The sequence below is a fragment of the Aptenodytes patagonicus genome, chromosome 3 (assembly GCF_965638725.1).
Source record: "Aptenodytes patagonicus chromosome 3, bAptPat1.pri.cur, whole genome shotgun sequence".
Classification (NCBI taxonomy): Eukaryota; Metazoa; Chordata; class Aves; order Sphenisciformes; family Spheniscidae; genus Aptenodytes; species Aptenodytes patagonicus.
Window position 1 is genome coordinate 42,499,072 of NC_134951.1, and position 16,425 is coordinate 42,515,496.

At 44.1% G+C, this 16,425-nt stretch overlaps 1 protein-coding gene and 1 long non-coding RNA gene across 2 annotated transcripts in view; both read left to right on the plus strand.

Moving 5' to 3' along the window:
• LOC143157933 (uncharacterized) overlaps positions 1-5,011 on the plus strand; it is a 37,786-nt gene extending 32,775 nt beyond the window's left edge. Inside the window, exon 5 of the long non-coding RNA XR_012994872.1 lies at positions 4,942-5,011. This is a non-coding gene — a long non-coding RNA (uncharacterized LOC143157933). The remainder of the gene's footprint in view (positions 1-4,941) is intronic.
• Positions 5,012-5,048: 37 nt separating this feature from the next.
• HTR1E (5-hydroxytryptamine receptor 1E) lies at positions 5,049-7,570 on the plus strand. The gene has a single exon (XM_076333182.1). The coding sequence runs from the start codon at positions 5,124-5,126 to the stop codon at positions 6,216-6,218; it is 1,095 nt and encodes a 364-aa protein (XP_076189297.1). The 5' UTR covers positions 5,049-5,123; the 3' UTR covers positions 6,219-7,570.
• The last annotated feature ends 8,855 nt before the right edge of the window (positions 7,571-16,425 follow it).

A 16,425-nucleotide genomic window follows, 5' to 3' on the forward strand; every position in this document is an offset into this window, starting at 1 on the left:
TCGAAGAAGATTGGCTGAATTTACAAGAACAGGATGATCTAGAAAGTTGCAAGATCTTGTAAAATAATTTTGAAGTGAAAGGCTTGAATTTCAGTGCTTTGTATATGAACTTGGAATAGACAACCTCTTTGAGATAACAAGGAAGAGTGTTGGAAGTTTAGCATCTTTCCATAGTTCGAAATATTAATAGTATCATAAATGTGCTAAGTCATATTTTCCATAAGCTAACCACCTGTCTCACAAAACGTGCCACAGATTCTTGCCCTTCACAGCTACGATCATGGAAATATTGAAAGTGAAAAGCACTCAGACCAATTCAGGGTTTAACAAAGTCAGATTGATTTCTTGCTGTCAAGGGCACAAAGACGTGTCATTTGCACAGTGCCATGATTGCTCAGAGGAAATGTAAAACTGTGGATGTAAAGGAACTAACCTGCCCTGCACATACACATGTGCAATGCAAGTTCCCCTTGTTCTCTCCAAGTGATGTTATTCCATTTCTTATGAAATGGTGAAAAGTTCAGTGGCCAAGGAGTGGGAGTCAGTCTGTCCACCAGAAATTCAGAGTATTCTGCTACACAGTGGTCCTCTGCTGAGAAGGTGGAGATATTTTCTGGCAGAAGCAGACATGGACGTTGCCATCTCACAACTTAAAGCTGTCCAGTTGCTTTTAAGGAACAATTAATCATCCTCTTCCCCCTTTCCTCCTCCCAGACAGCACTCAATGCCATTACCGATAATCAGCTAATATGAAACATGATTGATTCCTGTTTGGAGGAACCCGGATGAGTTTCTCCCACCAAATCAGTAAAATTAGTCTGTGTGCGTAAAATTCACTCTGTATGAAATGACTGACAGCCTAAAGGGAGGCAGCTGCAAAACATAAACATGACAGTGCTTTTAGAGAGAGTACTTTAAATAAGAGAACTATGATGTTATTAATGTCCCTTCCAAGAAGTCACTTATAAAACCACAATCAATTACTATAGTGATAGTAATACTATATATAGCAATAGCACACAAGTGATAGAGATACTGGAAACCAGCTATTATTGACTAGAGATAGTAAAATTCTCCTTGTTAATATACATGGCTTTTTCACTGGATCCTTTGTAGCTAGTCTCTCTACATGTGTTTGTCATAAATGACCCAACACTCAGACTACAAACTTTCCAATACTGTGTTTTCATGAGATCAAATCTCAGTGTCCCTGTGCCCCTTCCCCAGTGCCCCAGGACTGGTACTTGTCCCGGTCACGCCAGCCCTGCCTTTCATGCAGCCTCAGCTGAGAAGCCAATCGTGGAGGTGCCCTGGCCAGACCAGAAAATGAGTGCGAAGAATATGAAACCTCACCAGTTCCCCAAGTTAATCCTAAACTAAGCGACGAGAACCCTTTACACCGGGATTACCTCAGCAGACTTTGCCTTCCTGAATCACAGCCTGGGTTCTTTTGTTCTGTTTTGGACTAGATGGTCCCTCACTCTGCTCAGGGACTGCCAGGTACCACCAAAGACAGGCAGTAAGTAAAGAATTAAAATACAAGAACTACAAAATATATGACCACAACCACACCTACATTTTTAAAGATTAATGATAAGTAGCATTTAAATCCTGCCCTGTATTAATAAGCAAGGTCAATCACTGACGTCTTCTAGTAAATCACTTCCCATTTTAAAACCCCATCTCTTTTCTGGGCCAAAATATTCCATATAGGTGCCTTCTAACTCAAAAGCAGAGAGACAAAAGCTGGACAAGTGAGGACAGTGGGGGACAGGCTGGGGCACAGGCACTGTGGGTGGCTGGACACGAGCCCTGGCCAAGCCGCCGGAGGTAGTGGCTGAGATGGCAGCAGCAGGTCACGGGAGCATCAGGCTGCTCCAGCACAGGAGGTGAGCTGGGAGGTGAACAGTGAGGGCTAAGGGACTGCGTGTGCTCTGGGAGGCAGGAGTTGGGATTAGATCGTATAGAAACAAGGATGGCTTGGAAAGGGGCGCAGCAAGGGAAAGAAAACACAATGCCTACAGTCAATGTTACTAATTAATGTTATAATGCCATTGTGTATCCTCATAATGCGGATAGGGGATGAAAAGAGGCACAGACTTAAGCCATAGAGGAAATCTTCAGCCCAACATCTCTAGACTTTTCAGCATGTAAATATACTTACTTAATAACATTGGTTTAATACAGTTCTGTATGTGGTATTTGTATTGTCTAAATTGCTAAGGGCTCATTTCCTATAAGGAACACGGGAATTAAAACCAAATAACTCCCCAGTGATAGGTTTTGACATGAAGCAATGGGCCTGCCTGATCTGAGGTACCTGCAGGCTCGTATTCTGCAGAGAAGATGCTTTGTTTATATTTTTCCCCATCTTCAATTATTGCAGTGGTTTTCCAAGGGAAAAAATGTTGGCCCTGCTGAGCAGTGAGCAGACTTAAACAACAAAACTCCCCTGTGTGATCAGCAGTACCCGTTGTCCTAATGGAAACCTGGTGCTTGGGCCTGATAAAGTGTGATGGGGTTTGTTTAAAGACAAGTTCATTAAGGAAAAGAAGAACTCATTTTTCAGAGTATCCTTGTGGTGCAGAGAGTGGGTAGAGCTCAGGAAGGATTTCGCTGGGGCTATGTTGGTGTGAAGGGCCGTTTGGGGAGAGAACCACAGCAATTCAGTTCCTGCTGGATTAAAGATGCATATAGGCGGTGCTCAGCAGAGAATAAGGCGGGGACCACACAGGATGGGGAGAAATGCCAGGGCCATGAAACTTCAGGGCTCCCAGAGAAGTGAAGGACAAGCAGAAAAAGAAGTCACTTACATCAAGAAGCAGCAGGAGCTCTCTTGTGCATGGGCCAGATCAATAGGCGGTTGTGGAGGACATGTGAATCCCATGGTGTCTTCCAGTACCTTTGAGTATGCTTGTGGACCAGGGGACACTTGTTAAGTGATGATGCTGAGGAAAGCATATGGATTGCAATTGCTTATGGTCCATGCTCCAAGAGTGCAGAGAGGTAGAGAAAGCCTCTTTGCTTTATTCTCTGGTGAAAGCATCAGACATAATCAGGGTGCAAACTAATGAAATCAAGATCTGGCTTGACAGAGAAGACTCCTATGAACAATTTGTGAAGAAGGTTTGAGCTGAAGCTTTGGCTTTAGGCCTAAACAACCAAATTGGCATTTCCAATGCAGTAACAACCTGAAGACTGATGGATGAATTTCCATCTGGCTTGTCCAGTCTATTCTTAATAAGCAGGCCTGATATTTTCTCCAAGGCTACTGATACTTTAAAGCAGTTTCTGAAGAGCGGAGTGTAGTTCGGGGCGGGGGGGCGGGGGGGGGCGGGCTTCTGCTGTCCCTTGGGTAGAATTTAAAACTCACATTTTGCTAACTCAAGAGTCTACAACGATACAGATCTGCCTTTCTAGGGCCTATCTGCAAAGAACAGGGTTTTTTCCTGAAGTTTCTATTTTTGATTGTTCCTCATTCAGCTCAATCAGAAGATGGCACTCCAATTTCTGAATAAGAGCATATGTACACAGAGCTAAGCAGCTGACTAGCTTTAAATTCATAATTCCTCATTCAAATTCTTAATTCCTCATTAGCTTGCATGTGAAAACTCTCTCTCAGAGCCTAATCCAAGTCCCACTGGTGTCAGTGAGAATGGGTTTTACCTCTCAAATTTAGCCATCTAAAAATCAGGCATGTGTTCTAAATGCAACTGTGGAGGAGCCACTTGTAGTCAAAATAGAGAAGGATCAGCATTTCCAGGATGTGATTCACACCATCTGCCTTAAAGACTTGTCTTGAGAGGGTACCAGTGTATTTCTGGCAGCCACTATCTCATTCTCCTGCCTGTCAAGGGAGCTTGTACAGCTAGCCTAGAGGACTCCTTACTCTTCGATAAACGAAGTCAGAGGAAGGAGTCTTTCTATTTATTTTAACGGAAAAGCATTCAGGCTTTCAGTTTTCTACATCCTTTATGCCAAGATAAATTACAAATGAGTAAGCAAGGCCCCAGAGGGTATCCCAAGTTGCATCTCACAGACTGCTAACTCTGGCTTCAGTCAACATTTGGATGTATGGAAAAGACATATGAACTCCTGAAACAAAATTAAACCTTTTTTTTTTAATTATTGTTTGTACCTTGCATCATACTGGACTGCCTGACAGGGAGCACAATTTGGTAGAAATCTCAAAGCAAAGGCAAAAGCTTTTTGTCTGTCTCCTCTAAAGACACACAGAATGGGATATGTGAAATGTCAGGAATAATTAGACAAAACTATATAAGGTCCTAGCAACACTAATGTGCTGTGTAAAACTAAGTGTTTGCCATAAGGCTTTAAACATTGTTTGAAAGCTGCATATTAAAGGTAGCCTAAGTAATTTTTAAGTACTGTTTCCAAGATATTAATACAGACATGGATATGAAAAAGCAGAATAGAAAACTATGAAATGCTGGCATGCCTTCGCTGAGATAGGCTGCTCTGTTTCTTTTTTCCAAAGGTGATATATAGAAGTAATTGATACCTCTCATATAGCAATTAAAATGAGAAGACGGATTTCCTCAGCTCTTCATCTGCTGGAGCCTATTTAACAAGCAGGAAAAGGACTAGCTCCTAGTATCAATAATTCACAGACATCATAGAAATGTGTGTTGGAAGGGACCTCTGGAGGTCCCTTAGTCCAACCTCCCACTTTAAGTAAGATCTCCAAAACCAAAGGAGAAATAACCAGTTCACATCAGCAGGAAATCTGGCCCAAAGTGCCCTTTAGAGAAGAAGAAACAAACTATGAATGCATAGAAAAAGGGAAAGAAAAGGCAGGAGAGGAGAAGAGAAGGAAAAACAGACCAATATTTTTGAGGTGGTAATATTAGGAGCGTAGGGCTTTTTGCCAAAAGGTGGGATTTTTCTGGGTTCACTAACAGATGTATTTTTATCTTCTAGGAAAACAATGAACAGGAGGAAGCCTGGAAGCTTTTTGCTGCTCTGTTGAATATGGGATTATAAAAAAAAAATTGCACCTGGAGCATCTCTGTCCCTCTTTCAAATGGGTGACTTCTGAACCTGGAACTATTCGTTACCAGAAGCAGCAACTTCTTCTTTCACTGTGCATCCTGGAGAGGAAAATGAATTTCACAAATTGCACCACTGAAGCCAATGTGGCTGCGAAGCCAAAAACAGTAACTGAAAAGATGCTCGTTACCCTGACCTTGGCCACAATCACAACCTTGACTATGCTGCTGAATTCTGCTGTAATTGCAGCAATCTCCACAACCAAGAAGCTCCACCAGCCGGCAAATTATTTAATATGTTCACTAGCTGTGACAGATCTCCTTGTTGCTGTTCTCGTCATGCCTTTGAGCATCACTTACATAATGATAGATAAATGGACTTTGGGATACTTCATCTGTGAGATCTGGCTTAGTGTCGACATGACCTGTTGCACGTGTTCAATCCTTCATCTGTGTGTCATTGCTCTGGACAGGTACTGGGCAATCACAGATGCTATCGAATACGCCAGGAAAAGAACGGCAAAAAGGGCTGGGCTGATGATAGTCACCGTGTGGACTATCTCCATTTTCATATCAATGCCCCCTTTGTTTTGGAGAAATCACCACAGCATCAGTATTCCCAGCGAGTGTCGCATTCAGCACGATCATGTCATCTACACAATTTATTCCACATTCGGGGCATTTTACATCCCCTTGACTTTGATCCTGATCCTGTACTACAGAATTTACCACGCTGCAAAGAGCCTTTACCAAAAGCGGGGTTCAAGCCGCCACCTCAGCAACAGGAGCACCGACAGCCAAAACTCCTTTGCCAGCTGCAAGCTCACACAGACGTTCTGCGTCTCAGACTTCTCCACGTCTGACCCGACCACAGAGTTTGATAAAATCAATGCGCCTGTGAGGATCCCTCCATTTGAGAACGACCTGGACCTGGCTGGCGACCGGCAGCAGATCTCCACGACACGGGAACGAAAGGCTGCTCGCATTCTGGGGCTGATTTTAGGTGCTTTCATTTTGTCCTGGTTGCCCTTTTTCATCAAGGAGCTGCTTGTGGGCCTCCACATTTGCACTGTCTCTCCAGAAGTGGCAGACTTCTTGACCTGGCTGGGATATGTCAACTCCCTTATCAACCCTTTGCTGTACACTAGCTTTAATGAAGATTTCAAGCTGGCCTTTAGGAAGCTCATCAGGTGTCGAGAACATACTTAAAAGTACTGGGAGATGATGACAATGATGGGACTCCTGGCCTTAAGAACGAGCAAAGTAATTGGACTCTGTCACCATTTCCCTTGATAAAGGGGATTTTTGTGTTTGCCTATTTGCTTGACTTATCTTTAGCCTGTAATTCATTCTGCCATTTTTTACCTCTAGTGTTATTCATGGTAAAGAGTTTGAAATAAATTTATTCTACAAAGGAACAGATTTTTTAGCAATGAAACAACAAAAAAAAGAAACTATTAGATACTCGTTTAAGACATTTTCTGTAATCAATTATTTGAGAAGCAAACAACGATATTCACTTTTATACTTTTTTCATTTAAGAATCAAATGTCTAAATTATTGTGCACTGTAGTAATATAAAGGCTTATAAACTGAACCCCATAAATACATATTCAAAAATGAATAAACACTTCATGGTCATGACAGCTAAACAGCAAATCTTTACTGTGGCATTCTGAGAAAACTGTAACAGTCATTTAGAAGGAAAATAACCACCATTTCCAGCTTGGGCTAAGGCAGAATAAACCATTCCTTTCTTCAGGAACACACTCCCAAAACAGAAAGCAAAGTTCAGTTCATGCCATCTAAAAATGGATCCCATTTTGTACTCCAAAGTAATTATTTAAGTGGCTCTTTTTGTGTAAGAGTCCTGATTTATGTTCAAAGTATTGGGCAGACACCTGTGCTGTTTGTTTGGCAATTGAGAGGACGCAGCTAGCAAGTGTCACACTTGTAAGACCAGCTGCACATCTGACTGGTCACGTTTTTAATACCACTAACCATGTTTCTTCAGGGCTCAGGCTTCGTGCCTTGGTCGATTCTGGGGTGGCATTATTCACCTGGACCTTGCGGCGCACAACTCCATGGATCGATTGATCTTACCCCGCCAACTTAAACAAGTGGATATCTTCTCAGCAGGCCAGCAATATACAGACATTCAGAAACATAATCTAAACCCAAATTATTTTCTGTTTGAACAGCAGCAAAAAAAAATTAGGGAAAATAGTTTTTTTAAATAGCAGTTGGCACATCTGCCTCACCATCATCTTACAATTCGCAATGACATTCTTGTAAGCTTAACCTATGACAGGCTCCTCTAGCAAGATTTCTTGTTCTGGGAGTCCTTCATGGAGTTACTTCCCTTGTCTTGAGAGACAGACAGAGAGTCCTTCATATCCTGTCTTCTGAGCTTATGAAAGTTAAAATGTCCTGGTTCAGATATTGTGAGTTTACCACTTGTGGAAGAAGGGGCAGGCGACTCAAGAAGAGTACAGGGATCTCGTTAGGTCGTGCAGAGAAGGAATGAGAAAGGCAAAAGCCCAGCTAGAACGCAATCTGGCCGCTGTCGTTAGAGACAACAAAAAAAGCTTTTACAAATATATTAATGACAAGAAGAGAGCCAAGGAGGATCTCCATCCTTTATTGGATGCAGGGGGGAACATTGTCACCGAGGATGAGGAAAAGGCTGAGGTACTCAGTGCCTTCTTTGCCTCAGTCTTTAACAGGCAGACCAGTTATCCTCAGGGTACTCGGCCCCCCGAGCTGGAAGACAGGGACGGCGAGCGGGATGAACCCCCCGTAATCTAAGAGGAAGCAGTCAATGACCTGCTACGCCACCTGGACGCTCACAAGTCTATGGGGCCGGATGGGATCCACCGGAGGGTGCTGAGGGAGCTGGCGGAGGAGCTCGCCAAGCCACTCTCCATCATTTATCAGCAGTCCTGGTTAACGGGGGAGGTCCCGGACGACTGGAGGCTTGCCAATGTGACGCCCATCTACAAGAAGGGCCGGAAGGAGGATCTGGGGAACTACAGGCCTGTCAGCCTGACCTCGGTGCCGGGGAAGATTATGGAGTGGTTCACCTTGAGGGCGCTCACAAGGCATGAGCGGGACAACCAGGGGATCAGGCCCAGCCAGCACGGGTTCATGAGAGGCAGGTCCTGCTTGACCAACCTGATCTCCTTCTATGACCAGGTGACCCGCCTAGTGGACGAGGGAAAGGCTGTGGATGTGGTCTACCTGGACTTCAGCAAGGCCTTTGACACCGTCTCCCACAGCATTCTCCTTGAGAAGATGGCAGCTCACGGCTTCGACAGGTGTACTCTGCGCTGGGTCAAAAACTGGCTGGACGGCCGGGCCCAGAGAGTTGTGGTGAATGGAGTTCAATCCAGTTGGCGGCCGGTCACGAGCGGTGTTCCCCAGGGCTCAGTTTTGGGGCCAGTCTTGTTCAATATCTTTATTGATGATCTGGATGAGGGGATTGAGTGCACCCTCAGTAAGTTTGCAGATGACACCAAGTTGGGCGGGAGTGTTGATCTGCTCGAGGGTAGGAAGGCTCTGCAGAGGGACCTGGACAGGCTGGATCGATGGGCCGAGGCCAACTGTATGAGGTTCAACAAGGCCAAGTGCCGGGTCCTGCACTTCGGCCACAACAACCCCCTGCAGCGCTACAGGCTTGGGGCAGAGTGGCTGGAAAGCTGCCTGGTGGAAAAGGACCTGGGGGTGTTGGTTGACAGCCGGCTGAACATGAGCCGGCAGTGTGCCCAGGCGGCCAAGAAGGGCAATGGCATCCTGGCCTGTATCAGCAATAGTGTGGCCAGCAGGAGGAGGGAAGTGATTGTGCCCCTGTACTCGGCCCTGGTGAGGCCGCACCTCGAATACTGTGTTCAGTTTTGGGCCCCTCACTACAAGAAGGACGTTGAGGTGCTGGAGTGTGTCCAGAGAAGGGCAACGAGGCTGGTGAGGGGTCTGGAGAACAAGTCTGATGAGGAGCGGCTGAGGGAACTGGGTTTGTTTAGCCTGGAGAAAAGGAGGCTGAGGGGAGACCTCATCGCTCTCTACAACTACCTGAAAGGAGGTTGTAGCGAGGTGGGTGTTGGTGTCTTCTCCCAAGTAACAAGCAATAGGACAAGAGGAAATGGCCTCAAGTTGCGCCAGGGGAGGTTTAGATTGGATGCGAGGAAAAATGTCTTTACTGAAAGAGTGGTTAAACATTGGAAGAGGCTGCCCAGGGAAGTGGTGGAGTCCCCATGCCTGGAGGTATTTAAAAGACGTGTAGATGAGGCTCTTAGGGACATGGTTTAGTGGGCATGGTGGTGTTGGGTTGACGGTTGGACTCGATGATCTTAGAGGTCTTTTCCAACCTCAATGATTCTATGATTCTTTGATTCTATGATTCTATGAAATCAGGCTGGGAAGGGGAAAAATCAAAGCTGAGAATCTGGTATTGCCCATTAGCAACTCCTAAGCGCTGTTTAAATATTGATTACTTACCTTGCACCATAGTTTTCTTCCCTGTCCATCTTTCTGGACAAATTCTTTTTGAGTTATACCAATATACCACATAGAAAATATCACATACATCAACCTGACATGCAATAACAGTGAACTATAGCATGGGAGCTCCAAATCCATCAAAACAAATATTAGAGGTAGCAGAAGTGTTTTAACAGCACTGGAAGCCATCTCTGAAAAATGTTTTGAAAATTTACAAGATGACAATCATTTGTCTTATCAAGAGTCAAGGAACTGTAAGTAACATGTGAGTAATAAACTCCAGAGGGAGCTGAGAAATGACATCCTTATTTCTGAGAGAAAGCATTCAGTTGGAAAGATGCAGTGCTGCAAGCTGAGTGTAAATCAAGTCTGAAGGTGACAAAAGTGTGACCTAATGCTTACCCACGTGCAGTGGGATTCTGCTTTAAGGACTCCAAGTTTTCCCTGCCTGAGTTTAGGAGGTTTATCTCCAGCTGCCCTTCTGAAGCTATTGTCACAGCTGCCTCCTACAGCTGCCTTCAGGCTCCCTACTAGCTAATATTAATATCTAAAAAGAGGGAAAAAATAATCTCAGCCACTGAAAATGTCTTCTAGTGAGGAAGCACAGAGCTCCATTATGGTTTTTCCTTTTTGCAGCTTGTTGGAGGTGGAAACAGTTGATTGAACCTGGGGAAGAGTGGCCTGACCCTGCCTATCTGTAAAACTTCCAAAGCAGCTGCCCAGAGTACATATGCTATTAGGAAAAAAAATAGCCAGGAATTAAAATAAGAAGTAGTATTTGTAAGAACTGGGGCAGAATAATTTTATTTTTTCTTTCAGCAAGCTCAATAGAAATTATTAATAAAGAACAAGGATTTTGCATAATCTCCCCAAACAAGGTGACTACTGCAGGGAAGACAGGACACACAGGCAGTTGTTGCTAGAAGAGAGTAGGTTTTGGTGTCCCTTGGGCAGTTTGCTGCTCTGCTATAAGGGTGCCCAGCTACAGTAATGGTCAGAGAGGGAAAAGTAAATGTGCAAGACTGCTCCAGCAGACCGCTTAAGTCACCCCGAGGCACTCGGCTAAGATGAGGCAGAAGCTGCGCCCCAGCCGGCTTCTTTGGGGCTGTCTCTGGGGCTCGGGTTCAGCTGCGGGGTGGGTTGCACGGGGGTCTTTGCTAGGAGAAGGGAAGACGTGGGAGTGACAATGCTGGTGAATCATGTTTCAGAGAGGAAAACCAACAAAATGAGATAGGCTGCCAGCTCTGACTGCTGCTCCTGAGGGCACATTGGCACACAGAATAATTTAGGTTGGAAGGGATCTCTGGAGGCCAACTAGTCCAACCCCCACTAACAACAACCCTCAAAGTGGGGTCAACCCCACAGCTAGACGCTGCTGCTGGCATGCGGTGTGCATTCATGTTTCTCATGCAACAATAACAGCTCAGTTAACTCTGTCGCCTATACTGATGCTCGTTTAAAGCCAGAAGTATGGCTGAAAGACCAGAAATGGTGAACATGACCTCCACAGCAGCTGTTGTAGGTAGGTAGAAAGTTTTCAGAGGCAGGTATGAAAGCTGTAAAACACAGGAGCTGCATCATCTTCATTTTACTAACGTCTTTCTTTTAGTATCTGATCTCCACTATTATCACTCAAACTAGCAGTCAGGTTGAAGACTGTATTCAATTTTAATATTTAGAGGTAATTAACAGGAAAAAACAGATGGATGGTTAATTCTCATGCTTCCTTGTTAAATAAAGACTCACCATTCACTGCCAGCTGACTACTGCTTTTCTAATTAAGTCATTAGCTAAACAGAGCTATGTTTTCCAACAAATGCCACTAGACTGATGAAGATGTCCTGTACATTTTCCCCACACTCAGACTCAAAGTCAGGAACAATTTAAAGGACTGTTTACTTAAAACAATTTAACTTGATCAGAAATTACCTGTCATCTCATGGAAATAAAAACTTTTGCTAGTCTGGCACCATTGTTTGGCAACTTCATTTTTTTTCTGTGTTAAGTATTTACTGATTTTACAAAGGGTTTGGAGACATTTCCTAAACTTTGACTTCTTGTCCATGGCAACTCCCCATTCATACCTATCTTGGATCAGGCCCAGCCACACCACGCTCTGCAATGCAAGCTCTTCCCAGCAAGCTTGAATAATGCATCTGTCCTGGTTTCAAAACCTCCAGCCTACATCCATCTTCCTTAGCCTCTCTAAAATATCTTTCCTCCTCAAAGTCTTATTTTCCTTAATGCTCCCCTTGCATAGGTGTCTTCCTACCTTTCTTCCTGTATTTCTCAAAAGGTTTTTCCTCCCTTCTCCTCCCCTCTCTACAGCAGGCTTCATACAGACCTGCCTATTCAGGCTCTCTCGTCACTTCTACGTATTTTCTCTGAGTGCTATTTCCTCCTATCTTTACACCCCCAACTCACCATCCTGCCTTTGGGTTTCTGACTCTCTCTAATCCCTAAACTTATCGTGGTCCTACTGGAGCGAGCCCCCACTCTCTCCCCCCATCTCAGCACTGTTATCAGGATTCCCATGACTGTGGGTGTTCAAGTCTGTCAGGTTTTACTCTGCCTTACATGTGTCCAGGCCATATCCAGAAGTTTTTCACTCTGTGTAAGCGGCCGTGCTTTGGAGTGAGTTCATACATCCCTAGCCCTGAAGACTGCACCCATCAACCAGTTGGCCTCCCCAAAAGACATACTCTTCAAATGCTATTTTACCTGCTATTTTTATCTTGTCACCCTCCTTCTGTACCTTATCTTTGTTGTTCCCTTTCTACCACATTAAAATTGACCCTCATATTATCATTTTAGGGACCTGTATCTTCACTTTTAGGGACCTGTACCTGCACGGGTAACTCAGGTTGCACTCAGCTTCTGCCTTTCTGCTTGTGCCAACCTCAGCTCTCTTCTCTGCAAGCTTTGACTTCACCACCTCCATACAGTGCAACCTCTCTCCTGTTCCTTGCAGCTGATGTTTTTTTCCTTCTCAAACCCACTTTCTGACATGACTCCTGGAAGGAAAACAGTCAGTATGGGCAGTGGAGGAATTATTGTGCATATATCATTTGTACTTTTTCCCCACCTTTCCCATATAGGTCACATCATCTCCCGAGGTGAGCTATCTCTCTCTAGTGCGTAGCACATCCTAGACACAGCAAAAACATGTTAAAAGCTACGTATGTCCTGAGACACTTAGATCTGGCTCATCCACATCCCTTTAAAGCTTGGGGGTTCTGCACCACAATGATGTACTGAGATGTTCGCAGCATGTGAGATTAATTTTGTTGATCTTCCTGAATGGAGATAGATAATGGGATTGAACTTTCCAAATGGGAAAGTTTCGCCCTGTTTCACCAAGTTTACGTAAAAGGCTGCCACTATTCAGACTTCACTGCCATGTACCTGAGCTGTCCAGCTTTCCATAGTTGCCAGTTCTTATTTTTCTATACTGTCAGCAGACTCTGTCCTTCGCATGTACCAGGAGGGAATAAAAAAAAAAGTGGCTTTACTTGGGACAAGATGTTAAAAGAATAAGGGAATCTTTCCTAAGATCTCTGTTTCCACTCCTCTGTTTTCAGCCCCAGTTATCAAAAAGTAAACAGCATTGCAGTGTTGAGGGGAAATACAGGCTTCCAGCACAAGTGCAGAGATTGTCCTTGTGCCTGCATATTGTTTAACCATTACAAATATCAATAACAGACAGGCTGGTTTACGTTCATCTTTTACACACCCAAATGATTTGTATGAAGGATTATCTTAAATTGCTTTATTGTTTAAGTGGACACAGTAAATATTGTAATATCTTTTATTGGTCTAGCCAATATATTACAAATTGTATTTCATAAGAGTCCCATACAACACATACTCCCTTTGTAATTGCTATCTATTTTTCTCTTAAGGCCAAGAAGAATAAAATTTTAAAAAAATATCTGAGTTTGGATAAATGCCATGTTCCTCAGCTGTAAAATTATTATTTAACATTCTTTATTTTATGCTATGCACGTAATATTGCCAATATTGCTCCCCTCCCCGCCCACCACCACTGCCAGGGGATTTTTACTCTTTCATGAATCCCATGTAGGTGATCACATGTAAATGGTATTATATGATGAAATTACTCCTTCCCACTCAGTCTAAACTAACCATTTGCTACGTTCAAATTAATGTAAACTGGAAATGAAATCCTGCCATGTCTATCAGCCCTAGAGAACAATTTGTAAAATTTCCCTATGTCCCCACCCAAGTATGCAATAACTCCACTGCGGATCACTGCTCAGTATGTGTGACTGGGAAGAATTCTGCTAATTTCTATAAGCACTGAATCAGCCCTTAAAGGTAAACTTTTAGTGTTGCTACTATAAGTAGAAGATGTAACCATGAGCGAGCTGTGGGAAAAAATATATACTAGCAAATGATACGAACCTCTGCTCAAAGATCTAAGGAAGAATGATTTGTTTCAACTTTTTTCCTTCTTAATCACTTTTCTTTCTTCCTCATCTCACTATTTTCTGGCCTGTGGCTCCTGTTCATTAATTTTTCCCTCCGTTTCTTACCTCTCTGTCCTTCCTTTCCTTTGTAGCCTTCCCCAGCACCACAGTGGCATCTAGTAACCTGTAGCAAGAACCAAGGCTACTTTGTGCTATGTTGATACACACCACCTAAACATCACTCTGCTCTTGATTTTAGGAAACCAGGTTGCAGGCTCTGTTCCATGGCACTGCTCTGCACAGTCTCTGCTACTGTTTTATTGCAGTTTCACTACAAATCAGACTTCTAACGTGTGTCAAGATTCTTCCAAATGAAAGATGCTGCGTAATAGACCACAACATCTTCCCACGTGTCACGATTTTTTAAGATCTCTTTTTAATAATTCTCTCTCTTCTCCTCTCCATGGGGCTTCTTTCAGTAGAAACTAAAGCCACAGCTAGCATGGTTCCCAGATGCAATAAGCAGTGCTGGAAATGCCCTCTTGCACCACTCCACTACTCCCCCCCCCATCCCATATTTCACCCTCTTCCAGTTGCTTCCACCGCATTCTTAAAATACCTTAGCCTATAAGTCAGCTCTCTGAAGTTTTCATGGATTAATTTCCTGCATGACAAATTCTCACCCTCATTTCTATCTGGTGCAAGATCCCATGTCATTGGGGTACTCAAATCTTCTAAAGCACTATGTCACCCGTACTCATTTCATACACCACATGACTGCAAATGGACACATTTCTATGAGGTGAGGAATAAAGCACTGCCTCCTTGCAATTACGCTTTATAAAAGATGCACATTTTGTCAATTAAGAAACAAAACGTAACTTCTGGGAAGAGGGAGGACAGAATTCCTATTCCTTTCTAAATTGTTGTTTTGCATGTAATTTCAAATGACTTGGCTTCTGGCTATTAATTTCAAAGGAGCACGAAGAAGCAAAACATGAAATCACATGTGCATGCCTGAACTACCTGCAACAAGCAGAGTGACCTTCCAGTGGATTTTACAATAAAAAATTGTTTCTCTCCAAAGCTTTCTACAACGACCTTTTCAGGGGAATAGAAAGTTCCACACAAATGACTTCCACTTCTGTGATGCCACTAGAAATAATATCTCAGTCCTTTACAGGAGGAACAGCCTGCCAAGCTGCTAGGGTGCTGGCATAAGCCTCAACAAGCTTATTTCTCCAATAAATAAAAAATCAGGCTAACACCTCCAGCTTGAGAGTTTTTAAATTGGAGAATGTGACCACTAAAATCAAGTCTATCAGCTAGAGTTTTAGTTTTATTCATATATATTCCAGTGAAATTCCTCATTCTTTTATTGCTAAGTCTGTGTATGAGAAATAAAAAGGATCACTTTTTAAATTTAGAGTAACAAGAAAATACTCTATCTCTTATTTTTGCAATTTTAGGAGAACATTTTTGTATTATGACTGGACGGTCATTCTGAAGCAGGCAGAAAGAAAAAATTAATCCAATTAGGTCACAGAAGTTAATCTATGACTGCAAAATTAAGCATGGTTGTCTCGGTCCGATGCTTGCATATACACACAAGTCACAGGTCATAATCCTTTAATTTTTCACTACAGCAGTTTCGCTCCTTGCTAAAAAGCAGCTTATCTGTGGTTTTAATTAAGATCAGTAGGAGGCTGTACCCCTTCCTACCATGCATGCAGAGCCCATGGGCAGGAAGGGGATTGAGACCCAGGGCTTTGTGGCCGGCAGAGGCTGCGCCTTGTCTTCCCCTCCGCCCTGGGGACACAGTGTCACCACTATCGCCTGCCTTCCTCAGAGCCCGGTCTGCCCCCAGCCAAACTGCCGCTTCCACCTTTGCCCAGGGGACTCAGGGCACCTCAGACCAAAATAAAAGTGGGGTGTGTGAAGCACAGGACCACTGTCTCCCCTGGGCTGTGCACTAAGCAAGTGGCCGGACTTGTGTCCCCCGACCCCATTGCACCAGCAGGTGACAGAGCAGGACAGGCGTCCGGACAGGCGACAGGCTGCTAACAAGCCGCCCGCATCAGCATTGCGCCCCAGGCACCCCTCAGCGAGGCACAGCCCCCAAGGCAGCCACTGTCCCTTTGTCTGCAGCATGGCCCAGCACACCAAACCTGCTCCATTCCAGTGGCTCCACTCAGACCTGCAGCAGAAACCCCTGGGAGAGCAGACCTGCCTGGACTGAGCACGTGCTACTACATCCCTGCTATGTTAATCCAGCCTGTATGGCAAGTTACAGCAAGGCAGACAACAGCAAGGGCTAAGCATTGTCCCTCACGGGGCTGTACTCGTGTGTCAGTCAATGCAAAAGCTCAGGCCACGGCATCTTGACCAGATGTACCCCAGTTAACGTAGAAAGGACACATTAGCTTGTTACAGGGATGCTTTTGCTTTGCTCAGTTGACCTGCTTTTTGTGCCACCAAACTCTTCTTCT